This window comes from Meles meles, chromosome 11, assembly GCF_922984935.1.
Source record: "Meles meles chromosome 11, mMelMel3.1 paternal haplotype, whole genome shotgun sequence".
NCBI classification, from domain to species: Eukaryota; Metazoa; Chordata; class Mammalia; order Carnivora; family Mustelidae; genus Meles; species Meles meles.
Window position 1 is genome coordinate 37,783,047 of NC_060076.1, and position 26,122 is coordinate 37,809,168.

Below are 26,122 nucleotides of genomic sequence, written 5' to 3' on the forward strand. Positions count from 1 at the left end.
ATCCACTCATATATACCACTCATATCCACTCATATATACCACTCATGTGTTGCAAGTGTGCAGAGGATACCCGCACAGCCCACTCCCTGGCTGCCATTCCTGGGAGAGGGGAGCTGAAAGGAGGGGAGGGTGGTGAGAAGAGAGAATAAGGCTGCTAGCTTGAGAAGGGTAGCCCCTCTCCATGCACCACACCCCCAGGCTGCCAGCTCCAAAGTTTTGAGGTGCAGCTTTCTACCCTCAGTTCCTCCACCTTCTCCTACTTCCTCGAGTGCAGGGACCCTGGTTGGGTGAGTAGAAAATGCCAAAGGAAGGCAGGGACAAAGAAGGCACCTGCAGGGCCTACAAGATCCATACTGGCTCCCATCTGAATCTCTCTCTGCCACCCTGGTCAGCATCCCCATCCCATCAGCTGGGCCCCACAGTCAAGCTTCCTACCACTACTATCATTACCCTGGGCTCCCTGACTCACCCTTCTAGAACATGGGTACCTCCTCTCTTCTGGGCAGGGCCCCCACGAGGGCTCATTTAGACTACTGCCTTTGCTGCTGATTTGCTCTATGACTGGCCCACTGCTCGACCTCTTTGGCCCTGAGGCACCCTACCCACAGGACACACTAGTTCCCTGGCAGGCAAGGGCTTCCAACTGAGGCAGTGTACAAGTGGAGAGATGTAGGAAGCTGGTAGCCAGCATCTTCTGGGTCTAGGAGAGTGTGTGGGTCTCTCCTTCCCTGTCTGGGATGTTGGAGGGGTGGAATTGAGGCCTTAGCTTGCCCCCCACCCAACCCCATCATCCTTCCCCCTTGTAGATACTGCCTTAACACTCCCTCTACCCTCAGCTCTGGCTGCCAACCAGCCAGGTTTCTCCGTGCTCACTAATTTATTTCCAGGAAGGTGTGTGGAAGACATGAGCCGTGTATAATATTTTTTTTAACATTTCCATCGCAGTATTGACCATCACCCTTGGTTGTGTATCGTGTAACACAAATAATGATATTAAAAGCATCAAACAAGCCAGCCTCAACTCCCTACCTGAGTCGTGGGCAAGGGGCAGGTGGGCTGGGAAGGGGAGAGAACTGATTCTCTGGATACATATTTCACTCTGCTTCCACTCATGGGTTCCCAGGCCAGGCCTGCCACTGATGGGCTGCATGACCCTGGACAAGTCACTTGATGCCTCAGAACCTCCATTTCTCTTCATCAAAATGAGGAGTTTGGCCTAGGTGATCTCCAGGGACCCTCTGTACTCTTGGAAATTGGACTCTTTTGAGAGGCTTGAGGCTGGGAGTAGGGAGGGAATTGGGTCTCCTCACTTCCCCAGGGATGGGGCTGAGCCAGGTGATATCATAATGGGTGGTGCCCATCCTAGAGGAGGAAACAGGGTGGGGTAGGAGCTGGAAGTTTGTGAGGGAGGGCAACTGAGAGATCCTCTATAGGACGGGGTCACAGCAGCTAAGGGACACCTGCCAGGCGGGAGGTGTAGGCTTTCTGGCAGTGAGGGTTGTCACTGATGTCTTACAGAGCCCTTGGTAGGTAAAGCCCTCCACGGCATCCCCTAGACCTCACTATGTTCCTCTTCTCCCGCAAGACCAAGACCCCCATCAGCACCTACAGTGACTCCTACAGGGCTCCTACCTCTATCAAGGAGGTCTATAAAGACCCACCTCTGTGGGCCTGGGAAGCCAACAAGTTTGTGACGCCGGTGAGTAGAGACTGGGAGGATGGGCAGGCCAGGGTATGGTCATGTGTGTCTGAATGACGGTAGTGTGTGGTTGCTGTTATGTGTTTGTAATTATTTGTATCTCTCTGTGTGTGTGTGCACATGTGCACACAATGCATGTATTTATTCATTTGCCTAGGCACGGAATTTATAACAACATATAAAATAGTACAATATTCTGTCCTCATGGTGCCCTCCTACTTCACCAGGGTAGGAGGTGGAAAGAGACAGATAATTACCAAGAAATAAACAAGTTTTATAAATTATCCAAAATGCTATATAGGAAATAAACAGAGTAATGGAAATAGAAAATAACCAGGAAAAACTACTTAAATAGGGAGGCCATGGAAGACCTCTTTCTTAGAGTGACATCAAGCAGAGACCAGAAAGGTACAAGAGAACTAGCCCTGTAAAGAGCTGACAGAATAGGGTTCCAGGCAATGCAAAGGCCCTGAGGCTGCCTGTGGGATATGCCAGAAAAGGTGCTATAGGGATGTTTTCATGCATATATATCATAGTCTCCTTGTGTCTATATGTCTGTACTTGAAGGTGAGTGACCAAGGGAGTCTGTGCAGCTTTCACAAAATGGAGACAAGATCTGTGAGTCTACTTGTGACTCTGCCTAAGGGAATTTATCTGTGTGTACCATCCAACAAATGGTGAGTATCTACATGTGCCAGGCACAACGCAGATACAAAAAGAAAGGCCAGTCCGTGCCTGTGAAGAGCTCTCAGCAGACAAGTGAACAAAATAGGGTCGTGCAGTGGATATACCAGTACAAGAGCTGGAAAAGAGAGAGTGTTCCTGGTTTGGAAGGGCAGGTCTACTAAGAGATCCTGAGGGAGGAGGCTTCCAACAGAGAAGTGTCGGGAGAAAGGGCAGCCTATGAACAGGGATCCTCCAGGAATTAAGAACTGGAGCAGAGGGAGAGGCTGGCCCAATGGTGAGAGGAGCCACAGTGGCAGGAGACTGAAGGGGTTGGGACTCAGGGCAGGAAGCCTGTGAGGTGGTGAAGGATAAGGGAGGAGGGTGTAGGTGATAGATAAGGAGAGACTGTGGCAGTGAAAAGGGAATCTTTTGAATAGGAGAGAATCTTTTAAATAATGGTTATAATTATAAAATAAATATATGCTCAATGCAGAATAATTTCAGATAACTGATATCTGAGATAATAGCTCAGATAACCCAGAGAAGCACAAAGTAAAGAGGCCTATGATCTCACTACCCACATTATCCATTGTTAATTTATTAGTATATGCCTTTTTAGGAAGCAAACATTTCTTATCAAAATGACATCACATTGTCTACTAACACTTTGAATCTTACTCTTTGCATATAACCACATATCAGGTACATTTTTTGTGGAAAAATATTCTATACTGTCCTTTTAATGACTATGGTATCTTATTTTATGAATGTACCAAAATATGTTTAAGGAATCTTATTGGAAATTTAGATTCTTTACAAAATATTGCTAGTATAATCATTTGTGTATATCCGTAAATATCAACTATCTCCTTAGGACAAAATACTAGACATGAAAGTGTTGGGAGAAAGGATATGCACACTTTGAAGACTTTTGACGCACACTTCAAATTGCCATAAGAGTTATAATAGTTTACATGCCCACCAGAAAAATATGAGAGTGCCTGGATGCTTTGTGACATTCAACAGAAGGGAATTTTAAGAAGTAGATCAATAGATCTTGGTCACCATCTGGGTATAAAGAAGAGAGGAGAGATTAGGATGACTCCTGGGTTTAGGGCTCTGGCAACTAGAGGAATAGTAGTTCTGAGATTTGGAATTGCAGATTAGAAAAATATTTGGAGTTGCTTTTGGGACAAAAATATTCAAGGACTAACAGGAGATATCTGGTAGGTGGTTGAATATACTTATTTGAAGCAAAGGGAAAAGGGCTGGGCTACAGATACAGGGCTGGGCTACGGATACAGATTTTGCAGTCAAATGCTCTACCACTGAGCTATACCCCCACAGATACAGATTTTGAAATCATCAACATACAGGCAGTAGTTAAAGTCGTAGGAATGTATGAGATTGCCAAGGAAAAACAAGAAAGAGGTCAAGGATGGACTTTGGAGAATACAGATTATTTAAGAGGTAAGTAAAAGAAGAGCCACAAGAGGAGACAGGGTGATAGGAGGAAAATCAAAGAGAAACCGACAAAGACAGCATTTTAGACAAAGGTCAGTGTCAAATGTCAACACAGACCTTGATCTCTTGGATGTAGTAACCCTTAGCAATCTGGCCAGACAGGTTCGGTGAGTGGAAAGGAGTGAAAGCCAGACAACAGTGGGACTAAGAATGAAGGAAAGGTTTCTGCTTCTGACAGTATGCTGATCTAGAGACTCTCAAGTGCCCTCCTGCTTGAAAACAACTAGGTCTTTCATAAAAATTAATTTTTTTTTCCTGGACTCTCATAGAGGTGAATGGTGAGTATACTTAGGATGCCCTGAAAATGAATTCCAATATCAGCACTACAAGCAGGAGTTTAAGCCTTAAATGAGGTGAAGAAACTAAGCCTTATACTCCAAAATAACCCAGAAAGTTTAGTGCTCTCTGGCTCCCTGCCCCCACCACACACACACACACACACACACACACACACACACACACACACACGATGAATGTGTATCCTCTGTAGTAGAAAATACCCTTAATGTAGGTTTCCAAGTATGTTTCAGAGTAAGACCAATCAAATCTGAGTTCGCAGTAAGATATACAGGGAAACAAACCACCATATGACAGTCAGCAGAAATAACAGATTAAAATCTCCGAGGACTTAACATATTAGACTTAACAGTTAAAGAATATAAAATAATTACTATGATTTTTAAAAATAAAATGAAATCATCAAAATGAGCAAACAACTAGTGATTATATTTAAAGACCAGACAAATGTAAAAAAGAAGAGAATAGAAATTTTAGGAATAAAGAATGTATGTGTTAAAACCAATACCTCAGTAGATGGGTCAAAGGGCAGATTAGACACAGCTAAGAGTGTCAGTGAGATGACACAAAGAAATGGAATGACATTCCTTGCTCATGGATTGGAAGAACAAATATTGTTAACCTCTTTGGCGTTGGCTGAAGCAACTTTTTTCTAGATATGTTTCCTGAGGCAAGGGAAACAAAATCAAAAGTAAACTATTAGTCTAAATCAAAGTAAAAAGCTTCTGCACAGCAAAGGGAACAACCAACAAAGCTAAGAGGCAACCTAGGGAATGATAGAAGATATTTGCAAATCATATATCCAATAAAGGGTTAGTATTCAAAATATATAAAGAACATATAAAACTCAACCACCCAAAAAACAAATAACCCAACTTTAAAAATGGGTAGAAGAGGGACAACTGGATTGCTCAATCACTTAAGTGTCTGACTCTTGATTTTGGCTCAGGTCACGATATCAGGGTCATGAGACCAAGCCCTGCATCAGGCTGTGTGCTGGGTGGGGCTGGAGGGGAGCCTGCTTAAGATTCTCTCTCCCTCTGCCTCCCCCATGCTCTTTCTCTCTCTCTCAAATAAATAAAATGGGCAGAAGAGGGGCGCCTGGGTGGCTCAGTGGATTAAGCCGCTGCCTTCGGCTCGGGTCATGATCTCAGGGTCCTGGGATCGAGTCCCACGTCCGGCTCTTTGCTCTGAAGGGAGCCTGCTTCCCTCTCACTCTCTCTGCCTGCCTCTCTGCCTACTTGTGATCTCTCTCTGTCAAATAAATAAATAAAATCTTTAAAAAGAAATGGGCAGAAGACATAAACAGATACTTCTCCAAAGAAGATATACAGATGGTCAATAGACACATGAAAAGGTGTTCATCATCACTTACCATTAGGGAAATGCAAATAAAACTACAAAGTGCTATCACCTCACACTTGTCAGAATGGCTAAAATCAGCAACACAAGAAACAACAGGTGTTGGTGAGGATGTGGATAAAGGGGAACCCTCTTACACCGTTAGTGGGAATGCAAACTGGTACAGCCACTCTGGAAAACAGTATGGAGTTTCCTCAAAAAGTTAAATATAGAACTACCCCGCAATCCAGCAATCACACTACTAGGTACTTACCCAAAGAACACAAAAACCCGAATTCAAAGGGATACATGAGCCCCTATGTTCATAGCAGCATTATTTACAGTAGCCAAGATATGGAAGCAGCCCAAGCGTCCATTGACAGATGAAAGGATAAAGAAGGTGAGGTGTATATGTATACAAGGGAATATTATTCAGCCATAAAAAAGAATGAAATCTTGCCATTTGCAACAACATGGACGGAGCAAGAGAGTATAATGCTAAATGAAATAAGCCAGAGAAAGACAAACGCCATATGATTTCACACATGTGGAATATAAGAAACAAAAAAGCAAAGGGAAAAAGAGACACAAGAGGCACCTGGGTGGCTCAATTGGTTAAGTGTCTGCCTTTGACTGAGGTCATGATCAGGAAAAGCAACACTGTTCTCTCTACGCTCTGAGCTCCTCCAGGAGAAAATTATTTAAGTATAATGTGTTGTTGGTTTTGTGACAATTGTCATAGCATATTATTTTTGTTACTGTTGTGTTGTTGGTGTTGTTATTTATTATTGTAATTTCAGTTTGCCTCTGCTGGAGGATCTCAGCGGGAGTTGGCAGCCTGTCTCCCTCTCCACCAGACTCTACCTCTGAACGTGCTGGGAACCTCTTAGCACCTGTCAGGGACTCCTCACTGCTGAACTATTTATTTATTGTTGACAATGGAGCTGGTTTCCTAGATAAGAAGGATGTACTTTACCCTTGTTTCCCTGTTTTAGCATGTTATATTCTTGTAAAATAAAAATAAAATCCAAATACGAAAAAAAAAAATCCCAGAGTCCTAGGATTGAACCCCATGTCAGACTCCCTGCTCAGCAGTGAAGTCTGTTTCTCCTTCTCTCTCTGCCCTTCCCTCCTGCTCATGTTCTCTCTCTCTCTCTCAAATAAATAAATAAATCTTAAAACAAAAAGGGAGAAAGAGAGAAACAAATCAAGAAACAGATTCTTAACTGTAGAGAACAAACCAATGGTTACTGGAAGGGAGGTGGGTAGGAGGGATGGGTGAAATAGGTGATGGGGATTGGGAGGGCACTTGTGATGACCATTGGGTGATGTATGGAAGTGCTGAATTACTATATTGTACACCTGAAACTAATAACACTATATATTAACTAACTAGAATTAAAGTAAAAACTTTAAAAAAGAGCATTAGTTAAATGAAAGAGCGAAAGATATTTCCCAGAATGCAGCACAGAGACCAAGTGGTTAAAAAAAAATGAAAGAGGGTGCCTGGGTGGCTCAGTGGGTTAAGCCGCTGCCTTCGGCTCAGGTCATGATCTCAGGGTCTTGGGATCGAGTCCCGCATCGGGCTCTCTGCTTAGTGGGGAGCCTGCTTCCTCCTCTCTCTCTCTCTGCCTGCCTCTCTATTTACTTGTGATCTCTGTCAAATAAATAAATAAAATCTTAAAAAAAAAATGAAAGAAACATTAAGCAATATGAAAGACAGAAGGAGATGATATCCTATAGCATCTATCTATTCAGGGTCCCAGAAGGAAAAAGCAGAAAGGAGAACAGGCATTATCTGAAGATAAAAAGGCTCCAAATTTTCCAGAACTAATAAAAGAAATGAATCCACAGATAAGAATAAATAGCAATTTCACATGTAATTACCTCACAGTGGAACTGCCCAACACCAGCTTAAGAGATAACCTTAAAAACAGGCAGAGAAGAATCGTTTTCAAAGTGTCTTCCTTCCTTCCGTTCTTTATTTCTTAAAGATCTTATTTGCTTGAGAGAGTAAGAGCAGGGAGAAGGGGCAGAGGGAGAGGGAGAAACAGACTCCCCACTGAGCAGGGAGCCTGAGGCAGGGCTGGATCCCAGGACCTCCAGATCACAACCTGAGCTGAAGGCAGACACTCAACTGACTAAGCCACCCAGGCACCCAAAGTATCTTTCTTTCAAGAACAAAAGAAAGATAAAGTCTTTACAGGCAAACAAAATAGAAATATTCACTACCATCAGAGCTATAATAAAGGATCTTCTAAAGGATATACTTTGGGGAGAAGGAAAGTGATCACAAAAGGAAAGTCCGAGATGCAAGAAGGAATGGTGAGCTAAGAAATTGGTAAATGTGAGTTAAATTTAAGCAACCAATGTCAATGGAAAATACTTATGATTTTTAATTTGTTAAATTAAGAAAAGTGCCAAAATTTAGAAAAAAATATCAGATAAGTTGTATTTTAGAAAACAATATTATGTAAGATACAAGGGTAAGAAAGGAAGACAAAGAACTTACTATTCACAGATAATACAGTTGTGTACATAGCATCTACAAAGTATTAGAATAAGAATTTAAAAGTTGGGTAAGATAAGATAAAAAGCCAATCACATTTCTTTACCTCAACAGTAAATATTTAAGAAACATAATTATTTATAAGTTTTAATTTATTTATTCATTTTAAGTACACTCTACACCCAATATGGGACTCAAACTCATGACTCCGAGATCAAGAGTCACATGCTCTTCCAAACGAGGTGGCCAGGTGCCCCGGGAAGCATAATTAAAAAAAAAACAAATGCATACACACACACATATAAACCTGTATATGATTCTGTCAACAAAAAGATCAGTAGGAATCTAATAATGTGTATAAAAGTATATGGATAATATAAAACTTTGCTTAAAAAAATAAACAGGTATATGGGTGCCTGGGTGGCTCAGTGGGTTAAGCCTCTGCCTTCGGCCCAGGTCATGATCTCAGGGTCCTGGGATCAAGCCCCACATTAGGCTCTCTGCTCAGCAGGGAGCCAGCTTCCCCCACCTTTCTCTGCCTGCCTCTCTGCCTACCTGTGATCTCTCTCTCTGTCAAATAAATAAATAAAATTTTAAAAAATAAAATAAACATGTATAACATGCATGTGGGTAGGAAGGGTGACTAACATTTATAAAGTATAGTATTACTATAGGAATAGCCAAACTGATAGAGAATGAAACAGATCAGATATGGGACTATATATACATGGAACAATATACAACAAAGATGATTGAAAGTAAAGCTATGGGAAAAAATACATCAGAATTGGGGTAGCATTATATATTGGTGCGGGGGGCCAGGGGGAGGGTGCAGGGGGAGATAGACTATTCAATGGGACAGTTGGTTATCCAGATGGATAAAAAGAAAACTGATCCTTAACTCACACCAATGGCAACTCCTGATAGATTAAAGACTTAACTCTGGAAAATAAAACTATTTCCTTTTAGAAGAAAATATAGGATATTATTATCTGAGGCTATGGTTGTATTTATTAAACAAGTCACAAAAGTACTACCTAAAAGAAAAGATTAATAAATTCACACATGTTAAAATTAAGAACTTCTTTTCATCAAAAGACACTATAAAGGAAATGAGGATACAAGCCACAAACTGAGAGAAGGTATTTGCAACATGCAATTGACAAAGGATTAGTATAAAGAATATACAACTATAATTTTCCAGATTGAAATTGAACATATGTATTTTGACTCTCTCCTGAAACCCTCTAAAACTCCTGTAAATGGATATTTCACACGTAAACTCACAAGACTAGTCGGAAAGAAAGGACAATGGCCACAAAATGTCAGAAGCTAGAAAGTACAATCAATTAAGTAGTACCTGACAGCAGACTTCAGAAAGCTGAATCCAAAGCCAGAGTGGGAAACACAAGACATGATTCAACTTAAAATTGCAGAATTTCCAAAAAGGCTCAGGAATTGGTAATACTGGACTTCTCTGGAACTGAAGATAGGAGAGGACCACAGCTAAAATAAGGATGATTTGAAAGCTGTTTAAGAACCAATTAAACCGGGGTGCCTGGGTGGCTCAGTTGGTTAAGCAACTGCCTTCAGGTCACATCACGATCTTGGGGTCCTGGGATCCAGCCCCTCAGCAGAGCCGCACATTGCATCAAGCCCCCCATCCAGCTCCCTGCTCAGAGAGGAGTCTGGTTCTCCCTCTGCTCCCTGCTCCCCCCTCCCATTTCCACCCCCACCCTCCTGCTCATGGGCATGCTCGCTCTCTCTGTCTCTCAAATAAATAATATATATATTTTAAAAGCAGTTAAACCCACTAATCCCCTCTTCTATTCCATGCTGTGGGGTGACTGCCTGCTCCATCTCTGCAAAAATCAGAAGGCTAATTTTTTTGGTAAGGATCTCAGGAATGGGGCTAACAGGCCCATCTGAGGGCAGGGTACCATAGTGAAAACAGGTAAACCTCCACATACTGAATGCCAACCCCACCCCAGCTCCCCTCTTCTCCACTAGATTCTCAGAACACTGGCAACCAGGCCACTACCTGTAGGCCAAAGACTGAAAGTCTCTTCTGAAGGATCTGATCAGCTCAAGAGGGAAGACCTAGAGATACTGACAGAATTCAACAAAAATAGTTTGCCAGACCACCCTACAATGATGCTCCTGGTTGACAAAACCCACCCACACCTCAAAGCCTCCAATAAGCTTTTTTTTAAAATATTTTATTTATTTATTTGACAGACAGAGATCACAAGTGGGCAGAGAGGCAGGCAGAGAGAGAGGAGGAATCAGGCTCCCTGCTGAGCAGAGAGCCCAATGCGGGGCTCGATCCCAGGACCCTGGGATTATGACCTGAGCCCAAGGCAGAGGCTTTAACCCACTGAGCCACCCAGGCACCCTCCAATAAGCTTTTTTAGTTTCCGACTCATAAACCATGAGCAGACAATCAAAGATAGAGACATGTGAGGAAAGCCTCTAAGGGGAAAATTGATGACATCTATGAGTTCTCCTAAATGACTGGGGGGGGGGTCTTTGAGGGCAGTAGGGGAACCAGGTCTCATCTTGGCCAGGAGAAGCCTTTGCTCTTCAACTCATAGGGGGGAAATGCGGGCAGCAGTGTCACGATCCCAGCTCCTTGCTGCCAACTATGAGGAAGTCCTTTCTAGTCTCTGACTTTGCTGGGTGTCCCACCCCTGTGACCCAGAATTGGGGTAGCATTATATATTGGTGCATTATATGGTAGCACTATATATTCAAATCGGCTGCATGCAGAGATCTGTTGGTTTACAACGAGACATTCTTCCCTCAGCTGAGGACAAGGGAGTTCCAGAGGCAGGTCTTAATCAGGAATTCCGCAGATCTAGCTCAAAAAGAGATTGAAGGAAATAAGACAAGGTAAACTCCAAGAAGCAGAGGAAACCAGGGCCTGAACCAAGATTAGGAAAAAGGTCAGGGTAGGATAAGCACTAGGGCAAAGTGAGTGTCAGGGTCAAGGGTGATATTGGTGTCAAGATCAGAGCCACAGTAGAGTCAGGATGAGGTTGGAGTCAGGGAGATTTAAAATTAGGTTTCCCTCCGGCTGCATCCTTCATCTCCTTCAAGGTGCCAAATTCCCAGAAAGCACTCCCTTCCAAAACACCTGCATCAGGTAGCTGGCTCCCAGGGCAACCAGCCTTTCCTGAGGCTCCAGGTTATACCAGGGGCTTGTTGGTCTGTTTGGGGAGACCCAGGCCCTGCTCCCAGATAGCACAGTCTACAAGAAAACAGGAACATCCAGCTCTACCCTTACAGAGGTCCCAGTCAAGGAAAGGACAGAAATGAGAACATCAGAAAAGCACTCAGAGGACAAATTCCTGTTTCCAAGCCCTAGCCTTGGATAGAAAGAAAGGAAGAAAGTGTGATTCAAACAAAGAAGTACACAGAGGGGGCCAAGACTGGCATGGGGATACCTCTGGCATAAGGAAGACACCCAACTGGGCTTTCTCAATAGGCGCTGGATATGGGTCCAGCAGGACATGGGGTCTTTAGGCACCTAGTCATTTCCTCTCCTCTCCCCTTGCCCAGGGCCTGACTCAGACCATGCAGCGCCACGTGGATCCTGAAGCCCTGCAGAAGATGGTCAAATGTGCCGTGCAGGACTACAGCTATAAGGGTTCTATATCAGGCCACCCCTACCTTCCTGAGAAATACTGGCTCTGTCAAGAGGAAGGTAAGACCTCACTCCTTACCTACGCAACAATGACCCTGCTCAGGGACTTCAACAATGACCCTTAACTTGAGCCCAACTTGAATCCTGACCTCCACCCTGATCCCATATCAACTTTATCCCCACCCATAATTTGGGCTTCTCCAGTCACCTCCAGTCCAGCTTGACTCCCAACCATCTGATCTGACCCTAACCCTGACCCTGGAGGAGGAGATCCAGGACTTCCCTTTTGGGAAATCCCTATTTGTGCCAAAGAACTGGAAGAGGCTTGGGTCCTATCCCTAGAGAGATGGAGGGAGTATTAACCTCTTCCAAACAAATCCCTCCAGGTATATTCCAGGGCCATCTTTTCCCATCTTCTTAGTGACCCCGTTTCACCAGTTTCTCCATCTCTCCTACATCTCTCTGCCCCACTTCACCCTCTTCCCCTTGACCTGGAAGCCTTTTCTAACCCCTTCCTGCCTGAAAATCCTCTCTTGTTCCTCCCCTTCACAGCCAAGATTCTTAGAAACATCATCTATATCACTGTCTCTACTTCCTCACTTCTTGTTACACCTTATGAGAAATTATCTTTCCCATTTGGTTAGGTGTTTGTGATGTCTCACTGTACATTCCGAAAGAGCAGAGTTGTTTCTTATTTATAGCTGTGCCCCTCCATCTAGTATAACCAGGCCTCATAAGTGTTTATTGAATTAATTGATGATAAATATTCAGTTGAAATTGGGAGTCTTCACCTCTTACATTCAAACACTAAAACTGCTCTTGTGTAGTTCTAATCACCACATTCATGAGACTCTTCAGTCTCTACCTTATAAGCCTTACATTATGAATTTCACTCTGACCACTCTACTTCCTTTTTTAAAGATTTTATTTGTTTGTTTGCGAGACAGAAAGAGCAACAGAGGGGTGAAGGGCAGAGGGAGAAGCAGACTCCGCACTGAGCAGGGAGCCCAATGCAGGACTCGATTCTGGGATTCCAGGATCATGACCTGAACTAAAGGCAGACGTTTAACTGCCTGAACCACTTGAGTGGCCTCTACTTCTTGATACTCCTTCCTTCCTCAGCTTCTCTGATGCCTCCATTTCCTGGGTTTCTTTTCCCCCCATTCTGGAAATGCAGGGTTCCTTGGGGTGCTAATCTGAGCTCTCTTCTCTCCTTATTCCTCTCCTGAGACTCTAACCAGTGTCTTAACTGACAACTCTAAGTCTTTATTTCTACCCTTGACCTCTTCCTAGAATTCCACTCTCCATCTGAGTTATGGTCAACTTTACCTGAATGTCCTCAAACACCTCATACTTAATATGTCCAACTCGCCAATCCAGAGCTCCAAATCCCAACACCCTGCCCCACACATACACACACCTGCTCTTCCTCTAGGGCTCCTAGAACTCCTTTCCTGGTGTCTTGCACGTGTGTTCTTTCAGACTGTTAGGGTAGTAGATCATGGAGGGTCTTCAGGACAGACTTAGACGACTGGGTGGGTGGGGCTTTGGAGGATTTTTAGTAAGGAAGTGTCTTGGTCAGATTTTCATTTGTGAAAATCTGTGTAGAGATTGGATTATAGAATTTCAAAAGGAGGTAGGGAAGTTTGTAGGCCAAGAGTAATAACGGTTTTCTATGTGCCAGGCATTGTTCTAAGTGTTTTACATGTATGAACTCATTTAAATGTCACAACAACCTTATGAGTTAAATAATACTATTAACCCCATTTTAAAACTGAGGAAGGTGAGACACAGTGAAATTAATTCATTCAGTCAAGGTCATACAGAGCTATTTGGCAGAGCTGATATTTAAACACCAAATGTCTGTAAAGCCCATTTTATTAACCATGACATGTTACTGTCTCCTTGTTATGGCACTGCAGAGATACAGGGGTGACTAGAAGAGGGGATAGGTTCAAGTGGTTTTAAGGAGGCAGAATAAGCAAACTTTGGAACCTGGATGTGGAAGATAAGAGGGAGAAAATAGGAAGAGAATCCATTTTAGGGTTGACTAATTCAGAGAGGTTGATGCCAGGATGCAAAGTGATCAGCTCAAAGGATCCAGACCCCACTCAGAAACTTGCCTTAGGTGAGAAATGGGCTGCATCTCAGTGTGTAAATCTGGGCCCCGGCTGGGCCTGCCTGGCCTGAGGGATATTAGTAAAAGTCTAGTTTTTTGCTGGGGATCAGAGGAGAAACATCTATGAAGACACAGATCCTGGGGTAGAATGAGGGGTAACAATATCTTATGCTTCCATCCCCATGATCGAATAGACAAATGGACCCCATACTACCTATGTGGTGACCGGTATAACACATGGAGGATGGAACCTTACAACTGCTCCGGCTGGAACAAATATACCACATGCCTTCCCCCGCTACCTAAGGTATCTACTGTGACCAGCACAGATGCCTGGGGTCTGGGACATACATCTCCCTCCACTTCCAAACCACAGTGACTGATATCTCACCATTAGTTCTTCATCTCTTTCCCATCAACACTACTCCAGGGCTCTTTCTCAAGTGTGAAACTAGGGTTTGTATTTTCTAAGAGACAGGGGAGCCCAGGAGTGGAGCTGTATGAACAGACTGGATCCCAGTCTGTGGCTGGGCTCTGTGGGGACACAATGAGTAGGCATCTCTGACTTGCTACCTTCTCGAAGCTTGCCACCGGGCCCCTCCCCACACAGTCTGATTAATGAGAGGTTGAGTCTCCCTCCTTTATGATGTGAGCAAGGACAAGAGAAGGGAGAACAAGGCCACCCAGTGGCGGTGCAGACAGATACAGGAGAGTCTTCCAAGGAGATAGGAAGGAGCCCAGCCGCAGGCCCAGGGCAGAGGGAAGAGGAAATTTGAGAGGGCCCAAGGCCAGAGCAGAGGTTCTTAACTATAGCTGATGGCTGATCCCCTTGACTTTTGAATCAGAACTTCCTCGAGAATCAGGATTTTTCACAAGTCTGCCGGGTGATTCTGATGGGCAGGCAATATTATAATATTGACACTACCTCTCCCCAGATAGAGACACTCCAAAGACATAACTACAGAGTCAGGTAGACAAAGAGGTAAAATCAAAGGCAAATGCTAAGGCAAGGGTGCCAAAGGCCTAGGGTCCAGACGCCATCCATTTATAGCTCCATTTCCTTCCTTTCCCATCCTCCACCCCCCTCCCCCCTCCCCCGCACCCCCCCACCCCTCCCCCGCCCCCGGAGGCGGAGTACCCGTTGCCAGGTGACAACCCAAAACACTGAGAGCCTGGGAGAGTAGGGGAGCATCTGGAGCGCGGGAGAAGACACGGCCTGGGACTGGTCTGGGTGTTCAGGGAGGATCTCCAAAAGGAGGAACTCTCCTGGGTCAGAGTTTGAGATAGCACGTGTGCCACTTTCAGGAGGCCGCAATGGAGACAGCTGTTCGAGGAATGCCTTTACAGTGCCCTCCTAAGCCAGAACGACTCAACGCCTACGGTAACAGATGGCGGGGCTGTAGTGGGGTAAACCAGAGGGACGGTGGGATGGGACCTGGGGGATGAGGCAGAGGCCAAAGATAGAGGGTGTAACCCTGTCTCCTCTATCTGTCGCTGTTTTTGTTTCCATCTCTTCCTATCTCTGACTCTGTCTCTTCCCTTTCCTGTAACTCTGTATCTGGGTCTTTCCGGCTTGGGTCCATGGGTGCAGAGCGCGAGGTGGTGGTGAACATGTTGAACTCGCTGTCACGGAACCAGCCGCTGCCGCAGATCACGCGCCGGTGCGGGTGCGTGGACCCTCTGCCCGGCCGCCTGCCCTTCCAGGGTTATGAAAGCCCTTGCTCTGGCCGCCACTACTGTCTGCGTGGGATGGACTATTACGTCAACCGAGCACCCTGCGCAGAACGTCGCTTCCGGCCTTTGTGCACAGAAGAGCCGACTGTAAGGTTCGCAGGGCTGCTCCTGCCTTAGGCAGGCCCCCCTCCCCAGCAAGCCCCTAATGCCCCCCAATCCCCCCACCCCGCCCACCTGAAAGTCCAGCCTTACCCCAGCTGTGCGCACCCCAACCCTCACCAGTTCCAGCTGTGCTCTGCCTCTGCGCGGAACCTACCGTGCCTCCCGCCACCTCTATCCATTTACTAGGCCCTGTCCTGTCCCGCCCTCCCGCCCAGGGCCTGAGGGGACCGCTGAGACCAGAGAACCTGCATGAATATTCCCCCAGGTTCCTGGCCCTATCCCTTCCAAACTGGGCTCAAGGTCAACCTAGCTCTGGAGGCTCGAAGGTGGTTTGTTTGTCATATCCCCTTCCCACACCTTGTTCCCTACCTGGACACCCGGCCATAGAGACGCAGGTTCTAGCCTCTGGGGTGCCATGTGTCCTCATAAAAGCGGCCTCCATTTCTGGGTCTTGGGTCACCATCTATGGGCAGGGTCATTGCCGGGTGTTATGTGAGCAAGGAAATGTTAACTGTATTACCAGAGGGGTCCTGGCCTTAGAACACCATACCACCTCTGAAGAAAGCCTAAGTTACTGCTGAGGAAACAGACCCCAGAGCTCAGCTGCAACCCAGACTGCGGCGCAACCCTCTTCCCGCACCAGGTGGCAATCAAGGCAGGCCGAGCCTGGGAGAACTCCAAAGTTGGTGGTCTAGAAAGCTTCCGAAGGAAAAGCCGGGGAGGGGGTCCTAGATCTTGCCCCTACCCCACTGTGATTTGCCCCGCCCTTCCCCAGGAAAAAAGTCTGATTGTGTGAGGCTGAGTCTCATCTGTTACAAGGGCAGGGGGGAGCGTGAAAGTGCCTGAGCCTTAGAAATGGCTTTAGTGCTGGAATAATTCCCCTCCAATGGAGAGGACCCGGGTGCTCCCAGCTCTTTGACGACTGGAGCCTGACACCCCCAGAGTCCAACGTACTCCCACAGTCCAGGCTGGGCAGGGCAAACCAGGCCTAACGAGGATAGGGACTTTCACGTGTCATCTTAGAGGTGATGCTTCGATGGGGTCTTGAAGGGCTAAGAGGCCCGAGGAGAAGATCACCGCTCAGGGTCTTAGTCTGGGTTTTGAGGCCCTGCCTCTCCGAGCCCACCACTTCCTTCTCCAGGAGTGTATCGCCCTACGAGCACCGGCCCGGAATGCAATGTGCTGTTATAACTCCCCCGCCGTCATACTACCCTTGTCCGAACCTTAGGTAAGTTCGGCCCAAATGGCATTTGGCGCAGCGGGGAACGCGGGTTCGAGTTGGAGGGGTGGGCCGCGGGGAACCGACCGCTGCGATGCACTGACCGGAGGATGCCACCAGGGGGCGCTAGCGTCATGGGGGTCATCAAAGCTGGCAAGGGAATGGAGGACCCTCCCTGAGAGGGCTCTGAGGTTCTGGCCTTCAAGGGTTACAGGTTGGCAGTGGGGCTCAGAGTCAAGAGATCAGGGCATTAGGTTCAGGGATTGAAACAGAGGATAAGAAATTAATGTTAGGGAGCCAGTACTGGGAATCAGAAATTTAACAGTACAACCTGAGGTCAGAAGGTCAGTGTTGGAGCATGGGGTAAATATTAGGGGCAAAATGTTGGGATACAGTTAGCATTGAGAAATGGAATCAGACCTGTGAGGGTCCAAAAGGGCTGACCCATTTCTCCCTACAGATGGGACACAAGTCACTTCAAGAAGACCGGTGGCCCCCAGAGAAACAGCTATGTCATCCACCCTGAGTTTGTGTCTGAAACCTATCCTGACTGCTACTGCTGGTAGAGCCCAGGCTGGCGGGGCCAAGGGGGGCGAGCAGTAAATAAATTCTTCACCCCAAAAGCTGCCTCCTGTGTCCTTATCCCACAGGATCTGGCAGTGAGGAACCAGTCACTCAGGCTGCTGCCTCCTTAACTGAGATGCATTTTCTTAGTCATCCTGTCCTGAGCACTTCTTGCCCCCACCATCTCAGTACTTCCCTTGGGTGACCCTGAGTGCCCTCCTGACACATAACAATAGCTAGTGGCCTGCCTCTATCCAAAATAATGGTTCAACCTAGCTGTGCAGGGCCACCCCAAGAGGGCCCTCCAGCTGACATTTGTTCAGTATCCCCCAAACCTAGATGTTCCCTCACCCCCCTCATCTCAGGAGATGCAGTCTTCCATTCTGCAGATACCTGTCCCTGTACCTAAAGTTCTTGATCTCTACTCCCAGAGTCTCCATGACAGCCCTGAAAAAGCCTATGTTCAGACATCCTTGCTGCCCTCCCTTACCCAAGAGTCTAAAACATAATTTTGGAGGGTTTCATGACTAAGAAATTTCAAATTACAGAGCAAAGCTGTTTCTCTGTCCCTCCGGAAATGAGGTGGGGTGTTCTGCAATCTCTGGGATCTTTAGTATTTTTGCACCCAGCTGGTCCTCAGAGCAGGGGTATGACGGGGCACGTTCCCCAACCTACAGCATGGGCATTTCTAACGGTGTCACCACGGGATGTGCGTTGCCGGGGGAGACCAAAGGGGGCACTGCAAAATACCGAGGTCGCCAACCTCAGATACTACCGGTCTGTTCCGGTGGGAACTGAAAACGGGCCTCTGGCTGGTGGAACTAGACTCCTTCCGTGGGGTCCTTGATTGGATCCACCCTGTACTGAGCCTCTGCGATTCTCCCAGAACTCCGCCACCCTTTTTCTATATGAGGGAACTTTTTCCGTATGGGAAACTTTTTCCGCATAAAGAGCTTAATGAGAACATTATACAAAGATGGCCTCCACCTGCCCAAATCTGGAGGGAAAGGAATCCCAAGAGCCAGCCCTGCCCCCTTTACCCTGACGCTGGCTCGCTCCTCATACACATCCCAAATTTAGCTTAGAGGTGCGAGAACCCCAACACTCTACAACTGCTCCTTTCTCCAGAACTACATTTCCCAGAAGACCTAGTAAAGAGCCCCGCCAGCATGCGGTGAGCAACGGCCCAGCGGGGGCGGACCTGAAGGCAGAGGGCGGAGCCAGGAGAAACCCTGCTGGTGGCCGGTCAGAGTTGTTCCGAGGTGGGCACAGAGCAGTGGGAGAAAGGTGGGGGCGAAGGGGTGGGACCTCAAGTCCGCGTGACAATGTGGGAGGAGGGCTCGAGCGCCAGGGGCGGGGCTGGACGCCAAGGCCCGAAGTGAGACCGAACGACCGGGGCGTGGCCGAACAGCAAGAGGGCGGGTCCCGAGGAGGGCCTCAGCTGTTCCCAGCTAAGCAGCGCCCAGCGCAGCGCCGTGGCAGCTGAACTCCCGCTAGCTTGGAGGGAATCTTCGGGAGCCTCCCTTCGCCCCCACTTCTGGGGTCACTGCCGTGAGTGAGCCCAGGGGGAGGACCTTGGGGGGTTGCTGAGGAAACACACTTCCTGAACTTTCGCTCCTACTGAATGAGTAGGGGGCACGAGCCTGGACATCTGGGCCCCTCCTCAAGCCGCGGTTCCCAGCGGGCCGCCGGCCCTTTGACCTCAGTCTGTCCCTTCGGACATTGTAGCTGTAGCGCTGGGGTGGGGGTGGAGTATTCCTACAGTGTAGTATTCCCTACAGGCTGTAGGCGCAGTCACTTGATCCCCTCCGATCCCGTCCTTGGGGAGGGCAGGAAGATGGGCTGGATCGAGTTGCCTTTGACATTTCCCCCCTCCCTGGAATTATGTTCTACAAAGGACTCAGTTTGGCATGACCTCCCTGCTTTGGGGCCGGGCCGGGCCCTCCCCTTCAGATCGGGCTAGAGCCTGGCAGCCAAGACGGAGCTTGAGTGTCAAGTGGGGAAAGGTTTGGCTAGGGCAGACCCCACCTGACGGCATTAGCCTGTGGTTAGCCAGATGACGGAGCCGGCAGATTACAGGGGTCTCTCGCGCTGTTAACACGGGAACCACAGTTCCTCCTCCACAGCCCCAGTACAAGATGCCATTAAAATTGCCCTTTTCCCACCCCAAGGACCCTTTCTGGAGTAAGCAGCAGCATCAGCCCTTGAGAAGATAGGCTTCATTATGCACACATCCACCTGATGGGGCGCCTGGCCCACCCTCTGACCCACAGAGCTCCTTTCCTCTGCTGCATTCAGACTGCCAGTCAGACCATTATCTCTCAACTCCTAAAAATTGTGCTGCAGAGAGTTAAGCTGGGATTTCAGATTTAGGCAACCTTGCCACCTAGGAACTTCAAACAGTTTCCTTTTTCTGTTTGGACAAGTTTCTTCATCTGTAGACTAGGCACTATAGCTATGCCTCTTAGTCAGTATTATTGTTAGCATTGAATGCTGTGGTGGGGGGAGACCAGCACAGGGCCTGCATGGAATGGGTTCCCAGGACTGTGAGCCCCTGTCCTTCAACAAAAAACCTTGGAATCCTAGAATATTAAGATTCTCAGAACCTACTGGAAATGGCTTTTGAGGTCATCTTGGTGGCCTCTCCATGCCCCTAGTGTCATGGGATGAGCTGACTTAGCATGAAAGTTTCGAGGATGAGGTGTTCTCTGTCCTCTTCAGATATGGACCCTTTTCCCTTATTCCCTCAGTGCCCCAAATGGGGCCTTGTTTGTCCTGAATGAATGAATATAAATGTATGGCAAGTCTGGCCTGGGCCACTTAAGGCCTTCTTTGGGTTCTGCTTAGCTTGAGGGCATCAGCTAAAAGCTTGTGTGCATTCTGCAGGAGGGCTTTTCTAACCTGTACACTGGTAGGGGATGCAAGAGAGGAATGGGAGGAATGAGAGGCAGGGAGTAAGAGGCTGTTCCAGACAGCTGTTCCAGCTGGAACTGACCAGCTTAGAGATTTAGAGAGAAGGAGCACAGAGAATGAAGCCCTGAGACAAAATTGTAGTGAGCTGTATATTGACATCTGGGATCAAAATTCTGGTCTGCACCTGTCATTCTTTTTTTCTTTTAAGATGTTTTATTTATTGGAGAGAGAGAGATCGTGAGCAGAGGGGATGGGAAAAGTCAGAAGCAGACTCCCTGCTGAGCAGGGAGCCCAATGTGGGACTCAATCCCAAGACCCTGGGATCATGACCTGAGCCGAAGGTCAGGTCGCTTAACCAGCTGACCCACCCAGGCACACTGCACCTGTCATTCTTGATGATAGTCTCTTCATGGGAGAGGTGGGGGAGGTGAGAACCCTGAGAGTTCTGGCATCTCCTTGGAAGTAGCTGAGGACTTAGAGACAGACACTGGCATCTGGGAGAAGGCTAATTACTGTTTGCCAGTCTCCCTCTCTCCTTCCTCCCAGCTGGAACAGATGGGCAGCTGCCTGGCTGGCAGCATATATATCTGTGTGTACACCTGGCTGGTGCTATTTCTTTGTGGAACTCTACCCTGAGCGCTGAGGTATGGTCAGTGGCCTTGGGCAGCAGATTAGGACACACACCTCCTCCCCCCAAATCTATGGTTTTTTTGCAGTCATATGTTTAACATACAGTATATGAGGGTCTATGTGTGTAGTAGGGGGTGTCCACTCCTTGGAGAGTTGATAGATGGAGGAGAGACATTGGCTCAATGTGGGTAGGTGAAAGTTCCTAGAGCAGATGGCTGAAGGATTTAGGTTAGGGAAAGAATAAGCTTGGTGGTCATAGGACAGGCCTGGTTGTAAGTGGAATCAGAAAGGCAGATGAGACCACATCATGCCTTGACCCTCAATTGCAAAGCTTATACTTCTGAACTTAAACCTAGAGATCATGAGCAGCTCTCTAAAGTAGGAAGCGATATTGTCTCATAAGCTTTAAAAAGATTGCCATAGTTGCTGTGAGCAGAAGGCACTGGGGCAAAAGAAGGTGGAAGCAGGGAGGCCTACTGGGGAAGTACTGCAGTGATACATGGGAGAAATGACAGTGCCCAAAGTAGGGCAGGGGCAGAGGAGAGTGACTGTGTAGAGGAGACAAAGCCAAGAGGTAGCCAGCCAACAAATGTGTTGCCAAGAGGAGAGCAGGAAGGTTGGCAGAGAAATGGACTTGGTGATCAATTGCTGAGAACAGGGTGGAATTTGAGAGCAAGAGAGTGATCTGAGAAGTCACCATGGCCCCCATGCTAAACTTTTTACCCCAGCCCTAATGTACAAACTCAACCCTGCCCCTCTCCAAACCAGGCCCAGGGCTTTGGGTATCTTCTCTAATCTCCAGATTTAATCTGGCTTTTGACTAAAGATTAAATTCCATGCCTAAGATGTTCCCCCTTCCTCTCTCCTTTCCCCCTGCAGGGGCAGGAAAACCAGCCCACTGCCCTGTTGAAGATCTTAAAGAGCTGGTTGGATTATCTGCCCTCTCCCACCATTGCCTTCTCCAGACCCCTTGCCTGCTCCTCAGCCTGAACTGGCCCAGGCATGATCCACCTGGCTAATTCTGTGATCCTAGACAGCTCCCTGACCCTATCTGGGTTGTTTCTCCACCAGGAAAATGGGGATGCATGCCATCTGCCCCCTCCATTCAGAGTCCTAATTTTGGCAAAAGCTTGTGCTCATGAGGAAGAGTGGTTTAGACACAAATAGATGGTCCTGGTAAGGGTTAAGCCTTTACGCCCAGAACTTACATCCCAGTAATATAACCTTCCCAAAATATACACCTCTTTCTGATGCAGCAAAGGGAAATACTACGGAATGAGAAACCTCAGTTCTACATCTCTCTTCCCCTTTCAGAATCAGGCAGTCCAGGTTCAGATGTGCTTTGTCAGGTGGTCCCACTGCCCACTCCTTCCCTAACTGGGGACTGATGCCCCAGAACCCTCAGGAGAAGAGCCACGCCTACCCCCGCCGCCGCCCTGGGAGCCACGCGGACCATAAGAGCTCCAAGGCCATCGCAACCGCAGCTATGTACACCTTCTTGCCTGATAACTTCTCGCCCGCCAAGCCCAAGCCCTCCAAAGAGCTGAAACCACTACTAGGGTCCACGGTACTGGGGTTGCTGCTGGTGTTGGCTGCAGTGGTGGCCTGGTGCTATTACAGCGCCTCTCTACGCAAAGCAGAGCGCCTGCGCGCCGAGCTGCTGGACCTCAACCGAGGCGGCTTCTCAATCCGCAACCAGAAGGGCGAGCAGGTCTTCCGCCTCGCCTTCCGCTCAGGCGCGCTGGATCTCGACTCCTGCAGCCGCGACGGCGCAGTCCTCGGTTGTTCTCGCACGGCCGATGGGCGCCCCCTGCACTTCTTCATCCAGACCGTGAGGCCCAAGGATACAGTCATGTGCTACCGCGTGCGCTGGGAGGAGGCGGCTCCAGGGCGTGAGGTGGAACACGCTATGTTTCTGGGCGATGCAGCTGCTCACTGGTACGGCGGTGCTGAGATGAGGACCCAGCACTGGCCCATCCGCCTAGAGGGCCAGCAGGAGCCGCAGCCTTTCGTCACCAGCGATGTCTACTCCTCTGACGCCGCATTCGGAGGCATCCTCGAGCGCTACTGGCTGTCATCGCGTGCAGCTGCCATTAAGGTCAACGACTCAGTGCCCTTCCACCTGGGCTGGAACAGCACGGAGCGCTCGCTGCGGCTGCAGGCACGCTACCACAACACGCCCTACAAGCCGCCTGCTGGCCGCCCTGCGGCGCCGGAGCTCAGCTACCGTGTGTGCGTAGGCTCTGACGTCACTTCTATCCACAAATACATGGTGCGGCGCTATTTCAACAAGCCTTCAAGAGTGCCGGCCCCTGAGGCCTTCCGGGACCCCATCTGGTCCACGTGGGTGCTGTACGGGCGTGCCGTGGACCAGGAGAAAGTGCAGCGTTTCGCCCAGCAGATCCGCCAGCACCGATTCAACAGCAGCCACTTGGAAATTGACGACATGTACACACCAGCCTATGGAGACTTCGACTTCGACGAGGCCAAGTTCCCCAATGCCAGCGACATGTTCCGCCGTCTGCGTGATGCCGGCTTCCGCGTCACGCTCTGGGTTCACCCGTTTGTCAACTACAACTCCTCCTGCTTTGGTGAGGGAGTGGAACGCGAGCTGTTTGTGCGTGAACCCACCGGGCGGCTGCCGGCGCTTGTGCGCTGGTGGAACGGCATCGGCGCAGTTCTAGACTTCACACGCCCGGAGGCTCGAGACTGGTTCCAGGGTCACCTGCGGCGGCTGCGCTCGCGCTATGCTGTGGCCTCCTTCAAGTTTGATGCAGGCGAAGTCAGCTATTTGCCGCGGGACTTCAGCACCTACAGGCCGCTGTCCGACCCCAGTGTATGGAGCCGACGCTACACGGAAATGGCGCTGCCCTTCTTCTCTCTGGCGGAGGTCCGCGTGGGCTACCAGTCACAGAACATCTCATGCTTCTTCCGCCTAGTGGACCGCGACTCTGTGTGGGGCTATGATCTGGGGCTGCGCTCACTCATCCCTGCCGTGCTCACCGTCAGCATGCTGGGCTACCCGTTCATCCTGCCTGATATGGTGGGTGGCAACGCAGTGTCTGAGCGCACAGCCGGCGGTGGCGAGGTGCCCGAGCGGGAGCTCTACGTGCGCTGGCTGGAGGTGGCCGCCTTCATGCCCGCCATGCAGTTCTCGGTCCCACCCTGGCAATATGATGCCGAAGTGGTGGCCATCGCACACAAGTTTGCCACCCTAAGGGCCTCGCTTGTCGCGCCGCTCTTGCTGGAGCTGGCTGGTGAGGTCACTGACACAGGAGACCCCATCGTGCGTCCGCTCTGGTGGATTGCGCCTGGTGATGAGACGGCACACCGCATCGACTCGCAGTTTCTTATCGGAGACACTCTGCTAGTGGCGCCAGTCCTGGAGCCCGGCAAGCAGGAGCGAGATGTATATCTGCCTGCAGGCAAGTGGCGCAGCTATAAGGGAGAGCTTTTTGACAAAACCCCAGTGCTGCTCACCGATTACCCGGTTGACCTGGACGAGGTCGCCTACTTCATCTGGGCATCCTGACCCAGCCCAGGACCTAGGAACCCAACAGCCCTAGCCCCTGCCTTCATGCAGGCCTTTAGCCCTCCATCACAACCACACCGTGTATCCCCAGGAAGTCCCCACCTCTGCACCACCCACCAAGCAGGTGCTGACAGAAATGTGCTCCAGCCAGCCCCAGGGGACAGGTGAGGGGGCACTGAAGCAACTTCCCATTCTAAGGCTCAATCCTAAAGACCTTTTTCCCTCCACACTCACTCCACTCTGCAGAAACCTATTTCCTGAGGTGAAGGAGAACCCAGAAGGAAAATATCAGCTCTCTTCCTGTTACACATGATTGTGTTTTAAAAGCACAAAAAGAAACTTTACCCTACATTCTGGCCTGAATGGCCATCTTTGCCTTTCTGAGGTGGGGACCTGATCCCATTTAAAGTCCCAAGATAGCCCCCTGCTACACTTAGAAGGGCATGTTCTTGATGTTGGAAGCCAAGCCCAGAGTTCCCAGCAGTGACCTGAAGTGTGGCTGACCTGGTCCCACCCCAGCTAGGGAGATGGGATGGTGGTGTCTGGGCAGCAGACAAGGAGGAAGGCGGTCCCATCCCAGAGGACAGGAAGACTGGGCAGAGCACGGAGCCATCATTGTTGTCCCTCGTTTGTGAAGAGACTCCTAACACTACACTTAACCCATCTATGTAAACACATGGGCTCAGCCCTGGGCCAGGGCCATGGGCTACCAGGCAAAGACTTGCAAGGCCATGCAGGCCAGACTTGGTGCCTTAACTCAAGAAACTTTGTGTGTGTGTGTGTGTGTATGTGAGAGAGAGAGACAGACAGAGACAGAGACAGGCACCATGTTTTCCTGAATCTGTGGAATAAACTCAACACTTTTGAAGCTGGATAAGCTGGAAAGAGGGGGCAGGGAGCAAATTGGAGGTTTTGATTGTTGAGAAGCCTCCTCCTGGTTGATGTCCCTGGGAACATAGTAGGAAATAAACAGCCCTTTCAAGATCTCTCAGCTGCTTCACTCCCTGCATACATGGCAGGAGTGTGGCCTAAAAGGGAGCACTGTTCTTGTGGTGGTGGTGGTGGTGTGCTTCCGCACAGGAGCTCCACGGGCACATTAGCACCTGTAAATACCCATACAGGGTAAGCTCTTCCATTTCAGCCATTTTCTCTTTCTAAGAAGAGCAGCCTCAGCCAGAATGAGTTGTTCCTGCCTTCACAGCTGAGTCTGAGGAAGAGATGGCTTGCCAAAGTGGGGACGTAGGAAACAGGGCAGGGCTCAGCTTCCCTCAACCCCTAAAGAATGCATCCTTTTGCCCACTCCTCCACCCCCTCTCTTTGCCCTATGTGAAGAATGCCTAATGAAAGTTTGGGGGCTCTTTCGGAGGTCCATGTTGACTCCTGATTCTACCACTCTCATCTGTAAGCTGTGTGATTTTAAGTGAGCCACTTAACCTTGTTGAGCCTCAGTTTCCTCATATGTAAAATGGTGATGATAATGCCTACCTCCCAGGCTGTTGTGGGAATTAGAAGCACTGATGTATGTAAAGTGCCTGGCATGAGTAGGTGCTCAATAAAAGGTAGCTATTGTCCTGTTATGCTGTTTCTTGGGGGGGGGGGGTTGCACAAAAATAACAAGGATTTTTCC

General features: G+C 48.7%; 2 protein-coding genes across 5 annotated transcripts; both read left to right on the forward strand.

Moving 5' to 3' along the window:
- Nucleotides 1-10: 10 nt before the first annotated feature.
- C11H9orf24 (chromosome 11 C9orf24 homolog) lies at nucleotides 11-17,445 on the forward strand. Of its 3 annotated transcripts, XM_046022479.1 has the most exons (8): nucleotides 11-1,220; nucleotides 1,519-1,699; nucleotides 11,598-11,742; nucleotides 13,996-14,108; nucleotides 15,107-15,182; nucleotides 15,393-15,627; nucleotides 16,779-16,865; nucleotides 17,317-17,445. In XM_046022479.1, the coding sequence occupies exons 2-8, from the start codon at nucleotides 1,565-1,567 to the stop codon at nucleotides 17,420-17,422; spliced, it is 897 nt and encodes a 298-aa protein (XP_045878435.1). In that variant the 5' UTR covers nucleotides 11-1,220; nucleotides 1,519-1,564; the 3' UTR covers nucleotides 17,423-17,445. The 3 variants fall into 3 exon arrangements, with proteins under 3 accessions (XP_045878435.1, XP_045878434.1, XP_045878436.1); XM_046022478.1 differs by having other exon boundaries at nucleotides 11-1,699; XM_046022480.1 differs by lacking the exons at nucleotides 11-1,220; nucleotides 1,519-1,699; nucleotides 11,598-11,742; nucleotides 13,996-14,108 and having other exon boundaries at nucleotides 15,013-15,182; nucleotides 15,393-15,622; nucleotides 17,317-17,401.
- Nucleotides 17,446-18,618: 1,173 nt separating this feature from the next.
- Nucleotides 18,619-26,064, forward strand: MYORG (myogenesis regulating glycosidase (putative)). Of its 2 annotated transcripts, none has more exons than XM_046022477.1 (2): nucleotides 18,619-18,682; nucleotides 22,278-26,064. In XM_046022477.1, exon 2 carries the CDS (start codon nucleotides 22,351-22,353, stop codon nucleotides 24,493-24,495), a length of 2,145 nt encoding a protein of 714 aa, XP_045878433.1. In that variant the 5' UTR covers nucleotides 18,619-18,682; nucleotides 22,278-22,350; the 3' UTR covers nucleotides 24,496-26,064. The 2 variants fall into 2 exon arrangements, with proteins under 2 accessions (XP_045878433.1, XP_045878432.1); XM_046022476.1 differs by lacking the exon at nucleotides 18,619-18,682 and adding an exon at nucleotides 18,855-18,971.
- The last annotated feature ends 58 nt before the right edge of the window (nucleotides 26,065-26,122 follow it).